Source organism: Alternaria dauci, chromosome 7, assembly GCF_042100115.1.
Source record: "Alternaria dauci strain A2016 chromosome 7, whole genome shotgun sequence".
Taxonomy (NCBI): Eukaryota; Fungi; Ascomycota; class Dothideomycetes; order Pleosporales; family Pleosporaceae; genus Alternaria; species Alternaria dauci.
In genome coordinates, this window is record NC_091278.1 from 972,443 (window position 1) to 984,675 (window position 12,233).

Below are 12,233 nucleotides of genomic sequence, written 5' to 3' on the forward strand. Positions count from 1 at the left end.
CGACGATCTTTATGGTTCTCGGCACTCATGGAACAAATCTAAGCTATATATCTGCTACCCATATTTCTACTCAACAACACCCGCCTTTGCTGTCTTGGCCTTGTTCCTCTTCTTCTTCTCTTTCTTCGAGAGGGGTTTCAACTCTTCCTGGTCAGCCTGTGCTTGCTCGGCCTCATCTTTCACAATAGTGCCACCATCGGCCTTCAAATCTCCGTCAGCAACAGGCGCCAACGGCTGCTCAATCTGCACAACAGAGTCTGAGCGTACGTGAGAGGGTACTTTGATCTCGCTTGAAGAGACGTCGCCAGCCTTGGCTTGCTCCGGCTTCTTGTTACCCATCTGTTGGTAGGTCTTTGAAGACTTGAAGTCTAGCTCGTCTGTAAAGGGCTCAAGCGTTGCTGGCTTTTCCTCTGTGGGTTGAGCGTCTTCCGCCTCTGGGGTAGCTTCCTTAGTGGGCTCTGGAATGATGGTGTCTTCTACAATGGACGCATCGGTAACTTCGTCTCTTGGAGCAGGTACGGGGACTGCTGTTACTGCGCATTCATCTGCCTCATCGATCTTTTGTGGCAAAACCGCAGAGACAGTGTCATCGCCACTGATCGACTCCTGTAGTTCTGGTACGAGTTCAGCTGTTGGAGTGCTGATTTCCTCGTTTTTGGCTGCTGGTGTTGCTGGCGCTCGAGAGTAGTTGTTCATCACGGTCTTCCAGACAAGTTGTAAGAGCTTGCTGTCGGCTCCCACCGTTGTAATGAAATCCGGCTTTCGGAATGGCTCCGGATCATCTGCCATAGCGTTGTTGAGTGAATCTTCGACATAGCTTGGATACCACATATCGTCCTCTGGTAGTAGAGGGAATGCGTGATCTCTCGCTACACTCAAGATATCGAAAATGCTCATTTCTTCGTCGAGAGACTTCATCTTGTTCTGAGCCAGCTCAGCAAGGCCTGGTAGCTTGTAACGAGCGGCCGCGCAGTATACGCTAGTACCCAGCTTGTACAGTTCAGGGATTATCTTATCAGAAGACGCCATGGTATTGAGACTCTGGAATTTCCCAGTGTACAAGTAATGGATCAGTGTGTGTGCTGTGTTCTGGTCCAACTCCGGTAGAACCACTGGTTGTTGGACGAAAGCCACTGGATAAGACTTTGCCGCGAGCACTTTGCTACGACTCAAAACATTGTCGTGTACAAGAAACCGGGTCGGTTCTGATCCGACGTCCAAGGCAACTATTTGTGTGGTGGCATATGGGCTGTTTGAAAGCATCAGTACCGATTTGTACAAGGTTAACAGTATGTCACTTACGATTTCTCTTCAGGACTGACGGCCATGTCCCCTGTCCCATACGCGTACCCGCCCATACCGTCATTCTCATGCGATACATCCAAGGTAGAGTTGTCGCTCACAGACATGTTGCGAGATGCCAGGTGGCGGTCGTTGGTAGTTAGAAGAAAGCCAAACCAAACACCTCCCTTTATCCACCTCAGCCATCACTCCAGCAATGAGGCTCAAAGAACATGCGCTGTCAATCACTGCAAGACGCGGGGTCTTGTATGCACTCATGAGTTGTCAATTCGAGTGCATTCTCAGCCTTGTGGGTGCGGTGATTTTGTTGGTCAGCCATTTCGTCCTTCACTGCACCCCGCGAACGGTGCGTCCAATAGAGGATGCGCAATCTCTGAGCTCAGCAACACCGGTGAGATCGGGCGTGGATTCACCAGCGCTGGTTACGTCTTGACTATGCACTTCTACCCGATGGTTTTACGAGTGGCATACCGATGGTAGGTTGTGATCTTGGTCGTGCCGCTCATATAGTTCACCAACATGCGCCTCTGATCTCCTTTGCTTCTTGCTACGCTCAAGCGCACTTGAATCAGGAAGAGAGCCGGGTAGAAAAAGACGAGACAGAAGCATCCAATGGAAGACCTAGATCTACCCTGGCATACTTTCGTCATTGTTGCTAAGAAGTGAAGCTCATTGGTTGGAGCCGCACGATAGATCGTGTGAGCATCACCATCTCTGCCTTAACTCCATCTATAAGATAGAAAGGAGGACTGCTTCATCTTAACGGAGTGTCACTTTACCTGGATCGGATTAGCATAGCTGAGCCTCAGAGATTGCAATGTAACCTCACAAAATAACATCGTTCAAATTCTGCCTGCACTTCTCGAGGACGCTTTACTTACCTCATGCTTTACCGAAGTTCGCAGTTTCCAACTTCTCTCATCCTGTTCTTCAAGGGGAAGCCTGCAGTGAGGAAATCCCAAGCAACCCATACCAATGACTACACACTAGCAATTTATGCGAAACCCCTACGACTTTCTACATCCAACCCCGAGGTCTGGATGTATCTCGTCCTTACTGCCTACTGGCTTCTTGTTCGCATCCTCCGTTATCGGCGTCGTGATGGCGTTTCTCGGTGCCTCAATGTGAGCGAAGCATGGCCAACACCGATGAGAGGTAGACCCTGACAGACTACTCAGTACCCTGATAGGTCCTCGTGGAGTGGTATGACACTGCAAGATGCGCGTTTCATGCCGCTCACTCTTGCCGAATTAGAGTTTCCGGTCGTGTTTTCTGTGTCCGTGCTCTTCGCTCTCTTCAGGACGTACGTCATCCCCAGCATTTCCAAGCTGCTAGTCGCAACAGGCCAGTTGTCATCACCAGAAACAGCATCCAAAAGGGCTCCGGATACTGGCGTCGTGATCACCGAGGTAGTGCGAATCAAACCGGATTCTGAAAGAGCGAACAGTGGCATAGCGCTTATAAATTACCTAGGTACCTTCATGGTCGATACATGAAGGCCGGAAAGAGCTGAAAGCGCGAAGAATGGGATGTGTCTTTTCTCGGCGATGAGTCAAACCCACAACGGTTGATGTTTAAGAAACGGAAAGGCTTGGAGAGATATTTAATGGTCTACGGAATGGTTCCGCAATTGCATCCACATGGCGGAACGCTAACCCCGCGCGTCCACCCCGCGGTGATACATATAGATCGTCTGCTCTACAACATATAACAAGAAAACCTCCCATTAGTACCTGTGTCCCCTATATTATCAACAACTCACCATGGCGACCTCAAAAGTAGCATTAATCACGGCCAGCTCGGCAGGATTGGGGGCACAGATAGCACGAGCATTTGCGCCAGACTTCCGTGTGGTATGTACAAGACGTCTTCTATCAATTGACTCCCCATGAGTTGGAGCCGTGAATGATAGCTAACACCATCCAGGTTATCAATTACTCGTCAAACTCGGATCGGGCACAATCCCTCATAAAGGAGCTCTCGTCCATACCCGGCCCATCTTCACAAGCAAACCCACGCTTCCACCTAGTCCAAGCAGACATGTCCTCGAAATCATCAGTTCAGAATTTGGTAAAAGAGACAATCGAAAAGATGGGACGACTAGACGTTGTCGTTTCCAACGCAGGCTGGACGCGCATGACGACCTTTACCGACATTGAGCAGCAAGTCAACGACGACGACTGGGACAAGTGCTTCACCATGAATGTAAAAACGCACATGTGGCTCGCATATGCCGCGAAAGATGCCTTGGCCGAAAACGAAGGATGTTTTATCTCGACCGCGAGTGTGGCGGGTGTGAAGCCCAGTGGAAGCAGTGTTCCTTACGCCGTTACCAAAGCAGCGCAGATCCATCTGGCGAAGAGTCTTGCTGTTATTCTGGCGCCAAAAATCCGTGTCAACAGCATCAGTCCCGGTATGCTGCTCACGGAATGGGGACTCAAGTTTCCAGAAGCGAAGCGTAATGCTGCGATTAACAATACCAAGTTGAAGAGGTTGGCTACGGTCGAGGATTGCGCGGATCAGGTCAGAGTGTTGGCGCTGAGTAGGAGTATCACTGGACAGAACATCTCAATAGACGGTGGCTCGTCGGTCTAGCTACGCGATGTGACCGGCTCGAGAATAGTATAGTTTTACCATCTGGGACAGAGTGATTGTCTAAATCGGGAGAGGCTATTGCGTCTGCAGCGCAGAGCGCTGAAGAACTTACTGTTGAACAACTCGAGAGGCTTCAGCAGTCTATGAGAAACTATGCGCGTAGTCAACTGAACGGGTATCTTTCATCACTTCTGTGCTTTCGTCATCATCATCGTCGCCCTGCGTCCAGGCGTGAGAACTAAGCGTGGTGCAACGACTTTGACTTGCACAAACCGGGCATGTGCTACATTAAAACTCGATCGATTCTTATGCGACGTGTTCGCAGGACTGTGTACATTTTCGGCATGTTTGTGTTCGTCGTCCGACGGAGAACTTTGTGCGACCGCATGCTTACTCCCGTCGCACAGGCGCCTCGAGAACCGGCCTAGGTGGGGCGTAAGGTATGTCTTGTGTACAACTGTGGAAATGTAAAGTTCGAGATTCTTCCCTGGTTATCCGACCGATTCGTGACTTCAGAATAGATGGCGATCGATGCGGACTCACTGCATCGTATCTAGGTCGGCGTCTCTACTGAACTTTCAATGTTGCCAACAATATTGCCCAGCGCGATAGTAAAAGGGCACACGTCAATGAGAGAGCAAAAGGAGCAGCCAAGCTGACGCGCTCTTATACCAAGCTATCAGTATAAGACATGCCATCCGGTGTCAGCGAAACAAGACCGGTCGGAGAATTGATAGGGCGCGATGCACCAATGATCCGATCCAAGGTTACTTCAAACGCGTAGTCAGGGCTCCGGCTTCGGAGCGCCGTCATTGGTCCGGCGGGTTTCTGCATCCTTCGAAACGTGCTAGAATTGCACAACGTGCGATACATTGAAGATAAACAAGTACAATATCCCACATGTCAATAGTGCTGGCGCGGAATGTCAATCAAGGGTGTGAGATATTGTGGAGAGTGGACAGTCGCGTGAGAGCCAACGATGCTGCTGTGTCCAATTCCAGCTTCCCCACGCCAGGGGTGTGTGCCTCAGTATCGACCTCTCCACGAGCCCACCACGGCGGCCACGAGCCCCACCGCCTCGCTTCTGGGGAGCAGGCTCACATGCTTTCGCGACAGTTTGCTGCCAAGGGTCGCCGGGCGGGTACGGGAGGCTGACATGCAGCTGAGCCCTACTCCTGCCACGCCCCACGGGTCGTGTTGCAAAGAACACAACGGCTTCAGCTGCTTATGCCACTTTGACAATGTTTCGTGTCAGCGCGGAGACACAAAGGCAAAAAAAGGGTGATCGCATTGCTTCTCAAATGGCGGTCCACGTCGTCGGCAGGCGTATCCAGGTCGCCTTTGGACACGCGAGGACATGGCCATCGGGAAACAGGGCCTGAAAGTCTCTACCCCCGGGCAAGGAGCCTGGCTCACTGGAAATAACAGAGGGAGTAGCTTGGAAATGGTCCCAATTTGGGCGTTTGACGAGGTTAGCTGCTGACGGTACGACAGTGGCCGCGGACAGGCGAAGAACCACAGACGCAGGCCGGTCGGACGGGTGTCTCGATCTGCTCAACGACAGCCGGATTTTGCACGCCGCGGTCTTTCTGCAGGGCGTGCGCAAGTAGCGCCGTGTCGCAACGGCAAGACGGTTTGTGAAAAACCCCAAAGATTGGGTTTGTTAAAGTTCGTTGGGCGCCCGATGTTTGCCCGACTGTCGTGTCGAGGATCGATGTCGAGGGCGAAACTCTGGGTGTGAGGTGTGCACTAGACGCGAGCAGGATGGCGAGCACAGCGCCATGGTCGTCTTATCGCACACAACGTACGTGAATCGCATAAACAAATCGTCAGGGACGGGGTGGCGCTGGCCGCTGATGTGTGGTGAGAACGCGTCGCAGGACGGCCGGCGAAGATGCGGCACCCAAAGCAGCTAGCGCGCGCAGCATGGCAGACGGGCGCTGATTGGGCGGCAGCGACGTCTTATCTCTGGCCAGAAATGCAATTGACACCACGCAACACCGACCACCCACTCGCCAAGCCTTCCGCCCCGGATGAAACTCGAGCTGCGTGCAATGGCATATGCGATTTCACGTCCGGCCCAAGCCAGAGCGGCGCCGCTGCGAGGCCTGTCCCTACAGACGGACGCGACGTGGCCGCCAGGGTGGGTGCTGCTCGCCGTCTGCTAAGCCTCTCCGTCACATGTTTGCACGGTGCGCGAGCGGCGAGATAAGGCGCTGGAGCGTTCGGAGCAGCAATGACGCAGCGCGCCATCAATCGCGGCAGAAAAAGAACAAAGCTCCATGGCTGGATCTAACGCGAACCCCACGACGGTCGCGGCTGTGGGTGATGTACCCTCGTCTATTTTGCCTCAAGTGTTGGCCCGTGGACCAGGATAGATAAGAGTAGTACAGCAAGTTCCACCCATAAAGGTCCCGGTGCATCTACCGTAATCTACAGTAGGGCTTCCGACTTCTCCCTGTAGCATCCGTATATTACTGGCACCGATCCAGCTTTTAATCCCCTTCTCTCCTCCTTCCACAGGCCCTATCGTGGAACCGTCCCCTTCCCCATAGTACTCACGGGCCCCGTGTATCCTTAATACCCCCGTTCACTCCCCAGGACACGCCCACCATGTCGTACTCATGGGTTGGCCCTCCAGCCCAATTCAATGGCACCGATGAGATCACTGGTGGTGACTCTGGTGAGTACAAGTTCCCATATACCACGGCGCACGTGCCGAGTGCTACACGCATCTTGCGCAACCAGAACACTACTAACATGTAACCCTCAGTCACCGAGAACCTCAACCAATGGTACGCCGCGGGTGACCAGGCCTACATTCTCGTGGCTTCGGCCATGGTGTTGATCATGATTCCCGGTCTCGCATTCCTCTACTCTGGTCTTGCTCGGAGAAAGTCCGCCCTGTCCCTCATCTGGGCCTGCATGTTTTCCGCGTCCGTCATTACTTTCCAATGGTACTTCTGGGGATACTCGCTCGCCTTCGGACCCTCCACAAACGGCTTCATCGGAAACCTCGACAAGTTCGGTCTTAAGGGTGTCCTTGGCGCTCCCAGCCCAGGTAGTCCTCTGATTCCTGAGCTGCTGTACTCCTTCTACCAGGTATGGCAAACATCACCGTCGCATTGTGCCTTCATGCACTAACACGTCTTTAGATGCAATTCTGCGCTGTCACTGCTGCCATTGTCGTCGGTTGCGTTGCTGAGCGCGGTCGCTTGATCCCCATGATGGTCTTCATCTGGCTCTGGGCCACAATCGTATACTGCCCCGTCGCATACTGGGCCTGGAACGCAAACGGCTGGTTCTTCGTGTGGGGTGGACTCGATTACGCTGGTGGTGGTCCCGTCGAGATCGTTTCCGGTTGCACAGCTTTGGCCTACTCCATGATCCTCGGACGTCGCCAGGAGAAGATGATGCTCAACTTCCGCCCTCACAACGTCTCCTTGATCACCCTCGGCACTGTCTTCCTATGGTTCGGTTGGTTGGGCTTCAACGGTGGTTCCGCTTTCGGTGCCAACCTTCGCGCTGTCATGGCGTGCTGGAACAGCAACCTTACCGCCATGTTCGCCGCCATGACTTGGGTTCTCCTCGATTGGCGCCTAGCTCGCAAGTGGTCCATGGTCGGATGGTGCTCAGGTGTCATCTCCGGACTTGTCGCTGCCACTCCCGCTTCTGGTTTCCTGCCCCCATGGGCCAGCGTCATCCTCGGTATCACCACTGGTATTGTTGCCAACTTTGCCACTAAGAGTACGTGCCCTCACAAAAGTCCGCTTGCGTACTGCTCGCTAACACAGCTTTAGTCAAGTTCTGGATCAAGATCGACGATTCCCTCGATGTGTTCGCTGAGCACGGTGTCGCTGGAATGTGGGGTCTTTTCTTCAACGGAATCTTCGGTGCCGACTACATCATCGGTCTCGACGGTGTCAACAACGGACTTACCGCTGGTGCCATCACCGGAGAGGGAGCCGCAGTCTACAAGCAGATTGCTTACATCGTCGCCGTTACCGCCTACTCCTTCGTCGTCTCCGCCATCCTCGCTTTCGTCATCGACAAGATCCCCGGTCTTAAGCTTCGCGCATCTGAGGAGGCTGAGCTCCTCGGTATGGACGACGACCAGCTCGGTGAATTCGCCTACGATTACGTTGAGGTCCGCCGTGACTACCTTGCCTGGACACCCGCCAAGGGCGAGCCAATCGATGGCGAGCACTCTGTACCCCAAGGTGAGCGTCACGGTATCCCCCAGCACAGCCAGATGCTTGAGGGCAAGGCACCTTCGGAGCACAGCTCAGGCCACGAGCACACTGGTATCGCAGGCGACAGACATGCTATGGCCATGGGCTCTGAGCACGAGAAGCAGGTTCAAACCTAAACTTTTGCTGCATTGCAGATTTGGATTTGTTGCTTGCGACCTTTTTGAGTCATCTGTTTCGAGATACCACTTGCGCTCCCGTCTTTCAGCTGTGCTTTTTGACATACACTTCAAAATTTGGACCATAGTTTTCCCTTAACCATGTATTGTACATAATTCGAGAATTGATATACTGAACACTAGACTACGTCAACATTATTTGCTTATTCCAAATCCCTCAAGGACCCTGCAAAGAACGTACAAGCACTCGGAACATTACTGGACGTAGCGCCCAGCTTGTGTATCAGTCTAAGCCTCGTTTACTTACTTGTTTTGTCACATGGCGTTTATCATGCACTTATGCCAAGCCAACTCTCCATGTTTCCTTATCTTTTCCCGCTCCTCCAGGACGGCGATCGACAATGTTTATTGAACCCCGGATTAACTAGGAAAATGATGTCACCGCGCTACCACCGAAGCTAACCATGACTGACGCATGATGTAGGTCGATGCAGGCTCTCGTTGTCGAAATCGCTGATGCTCACTGTCCGTCACGATGTTGCGAACACGCCAACCATCTCTTATCTTGCCATCAAGGGAAAGTTTGAGAAGATCGCATGCCCTACATATCACGTCCATTATCTGCACATGCAAGTTCACTGGTCCGTTTACCGCGGCCACTCTATGCCAAGCTTGTTGGCTTCGTCTCCTGATGTTTACTCGTCTCGATCTGGACACCAAATGCTAAAGCACGGGAACTACCATACCTCGCCGATCTGAAAATCGCGCCGTTCGAGACCTTATCTCTGGGTATGCGTAGGTACCCGAAGGGCCGGGTTGGGTGTGGGGGAGGCTGTGCCTTGTGCGGAGATCGAGATACCTGCCATGGATATACGTGGTTTCCGCAAAACTCCACCACTGACTAAGACCCGGTTTTAGCATTTGGTGGTGTGCCCCAGAATTAGAAGAGAGACATATCGTCATCAGGCTTGAAGCCAGTAAAGAGATGGAACACGCGATCAAGGCGATGCTATGCTGTTCGCGTGAGCACGCAAACAAAGCGAACACAAGTCCGTGACCTGGGCAACAGACCTTTAAGGCGAGTATATCAGACAAAGGATCTGCCGCGTGGTTCACAAAAGACCACCATAGCGTAAGACTAGGTCGCGGCGACAAAGGTCACTCCCGAACACAGCTTTGTCGACGGCCACCACAAGTCTTCGCCCATGTTGTCTCAAAGAAGTAGCGCATCTCAGGCTGCGACAGCACCTGACATCAGGGATGTCTGTAGAAAAGGTAGATTCTGCTCGACGGCGAAGCTGGTGCAGTTGATGTCTCGATCATCTCTACATGAACGATCAACTGGCAACAATCACTGAGAGATCCTTCGATACAGCAAACTGGTTTTTGCAGACATTGTGGTCGGCCATTCCTTTTAGTGAAGAGCTCACACAGTCCAAGAACATCTGAGATGCCTTACCATAAGTTACGAAATCCTCTCCGCATTTCCGCAACTCCATTCAAACCATCATTTCTCTCCATACCACCTTCGCCGTTTTCACCGCGCACGCCTCTCACACCTATCCTTCCAAATCGACAACGAGACGAGAAGGCGGATCAACAAATTGTTTCCGTTTACCCAAAGCCACCGACCGAGGTGCCAAAGAGTCCCTTGTCATGGATGTGGAAATGCCACCAATGTCATCACAGCTACCGCTTAGGCGTGACACGACGCTGTCTCGAAGACGGGCACCATTTTTGCAGCGGCGCTACCATGAACAAGTCTGTACAAAAGTCCAGCAGCCCGCGTAAATCCCGAAAACATCGCGCCTGCGCCAGTGAGTTTGACTACGCTGGCTGGAAAACTGTAGGTCGCTGGCGCCGAGGTGGCCCAAAACACAACGCCATGGCATATACAGGGTCAGCGGCAGATAGCCAAACCAAACCCCCGAGGAGGCATGACTGCTGGAGCACGTGCGACTACCCTTCAGAGTGTCGTTGGGGTAAGCAATTCGGTATCCATACACCTGTCAAAATGTCTTTCCCTAGTATCGAAGTCAACTCGATGCCGACACTGACTGCTCCTGCCAACCCCGTGCCCCGCAGCAGCCTCAAGCGCGAGAACTGTGGTAACATATACTCGTCGAGGCAAGCCGATAAGACCAACTTTTGGGGCGCACTCCTGGCAAGCGCAGAGCGGCGGAAAAGCGCTAGTAAACGTGGTGCCAGTCAGCTTTGCATTACCACGGAGGAGAATAAAGTACAGGGGCAAGGCGATAGCAGTCCAGACGAGAGAGACAGCGATGGTGATGTAGCTATGGAGATGATCGACCCAGCTCTTCTTGACTCTCCAGGTAATACTCCTCTGTCAGCTAACTCTGACACGTCAACTGCAGGCTCTCTCAAGACCTTGATTAGCAGAACACGGTATCGACGCGTCAAGTCGCGCTCGAGAGTACACAGTACGGCTGACAAGAATGTTGGACAGAAAGCTATGGTGCCAAGGCATACGATGATGGAAATGGACGACCAGGTTAGTCTGAACGACTCGGATATGTTGATAGAAGGTTTTGCGCCGTTGCATCGGGTGCAAAGCAGAGGGGGTGGCTATCAGTCTTGTCCAGTGTAGAATCTAATCTCCACCCGTAAGGGTACCAAACTTGTCAAATAAACAAACCATGCAAACTGCAAAATCCTTGATGCTCTTGACAAAGGGAAACCCCAAGTATCCCGATGTTTTGCGGCTAAAAAGTGGACTTCCGTCCGCCCACGTTGCTGCAGGGATGGACCTGTGCCTGTCCCGCGCACGAGCCAGCTCCTTTCACAGGAAGTGAGCCCTGAGCGCTGCAGGCAGGCACGCGGCCTGCCGTCATCGTCACACTTGCGCGCTCTCTTTCTTCCCACAGCGCGCCGAGCCTGATTTCTCGAGGCACACTGCGAAGATGGTGCTTTCGTTCATTTTGATTCAGAACAGGCAGTAAGTTGGTTGGTATGTTGGCTTGGAAGGGGCGGAGGCTAATGTGTTGCGCTGTGTAGAGGGAAGACGCGGTTGGCGAAGTGGTATGCGCCATACAGTGTATGTCGAGTACTGGAAGTCATTGGTAGATGAGGCTGCTAATTACTGTGCAGGATGAGGAGAAGGTCAAGCTAAAGGGCGAGGTATGCGACACCTTCCTATATATCCATCTATCCACCTCACCAATCATCTCTCCCTACGACCCCTCCGAGCAGCCATCCTGCAACCCTCTACATACCCATACCGATATCGTCAATAATGCTAAGACTCATTGCAGGTACACCGCCTCATCGCGCCCCGCGACCAGAAACATCAATCCAACTTCGTCGAGTTCCGCAACATGTCCAAGATCGTATACCGTCGATACGCCGGCCTCTTCTTCTGCGCATGCGTCGACACAAATGACAATGAACTGGCATATCTAGAGGCTATCCATTTCTTCGTGGAAGTGCTAGACGCGTTCTTTGGGAATGTCTGTGAGCTGGATCTGGTGTTCAACTTCTACAAGGTGTATGCGATCCTCGACGAAGTGTTCCTGGCAGGCGAGATCGAAGAGACTAGCAAACAGGTTGTGTTGACGCGATTGGCGCACCTGGACAAGCTAGAATAAGGCATAGAAGGTCAAGACGAGGATATGATATACGGCCGCAGTTTATGGTCCGAACCACGTCGACCGGCACCCCAAGGGCGCGCGGCATTGGTAGCCATGGGCTGCTCAGGGACAATCCGGAGACATTGCATACACGGTCCCGCTGCAAGGTATTGCAGGGGCAACTAAAGTGCCAAGTAATCTCCGACAGGTCACTTTCGGTATACTTGGATATTCATTGGTACCCAGGTATCTTGCTGATGGATGAAGAGAGGAAACGATTTGTACATACTTTCGGACCTCGGTAATACAGAACACGCCATTGCTCGATGCAAGTATTCCGAGTCTGCTAGTGACACGTGAGTGAATAGACCCTGTCTCGT

At 52.6% G+C, this 12,233-nt stretch overlaps 4 protein-coding genes across 4 annotated transcripts; 3 read left to right on the forward strand and 1 right to left on the reverse strand.

Moving 5' to 3' along the window:
- ACET3X_007486 (uncharacterized protein) lies at positions 1-2,860 on the reverse strand. The gene is made up of 3 exons (XM_069453637.1): positions 2,184-2,860; positions 1,303-2,081; positions 1-1,249 (listed from the first exon to the last, which is right to left on the reverse strand). The coding sequence occupies exons 2-3, from the start codon at positions 1,407-1,409 to the stop codon at positions 67-69; spliced, it is 1,290 nt and encodes a 429-aa protein (XP_069304649.1). The 5' UTR covers positions 1,410-2,081; positions 2,184-2,860; the 3' UTR covers positions 1-66.
- Positions 2,861-3,065: 205 nt separating this feature from the next.
- On the forward strand, positions 3,066-3,897 carry ACET3X_007487 (uncharacterized protein; the record flags this gene model as incomplete). Its single annotated transcript, XM_069453638.1, has 2 exons — positions 3,066-3,155; positions 3,229-3,897. The coding sequence occupies 2 exons, from the start codon at positions 3,066-3,068 to the stop codon at positions 3,895-3,897; spliced, it is 759 nt and encodes a 252-aa protein (XP_069304650.1).
- A 2,613-nt stretch (positions 3,898-6,510) lies between these two features.
- On the forward strand, positions 6,511-8,266 carry ACET3X_007488 (uncharacterized protein; the record flags this gene model as incomplete). The annotated part of the gene is made up of 4 exons (XM_069453639.1): positions 6,511-6,580; positions 6,671-6,999; positions 7,053-7,644; positions 7,698-8,266. The coding sequence occupies 4 exons, from the start codon at positions 6,511-6,513 to the stop codon at positions 8,264-8,266; spliced, it is 1,560 nt and encodes a 519-aa protein (XP_069304651.1).
- A 2,921-nt stretch (positions 8,267-11,187) lies between these two features.
- Positions 11,188-11,871, forward strand: ACET3X_007489 (uncharacterized protein; the record flags this gene model as incomplete). Its single annotated transcript, XM_069453640.1, has 4 exons — positions 11,188-11,222; positions 11,282-11,321; positions 11,375-11,404; positions 11,539-11,871. 4 exons carry the CDS (start codon positions 11,188-11,190, stop codon positions 11,869-11,871), a joined length of 438 nt encoding a protein of 145 aa, XP_069304652.1.
- Between the last annotated feature and the right edge of the window lie 362 nt (positions 11,872-12,233).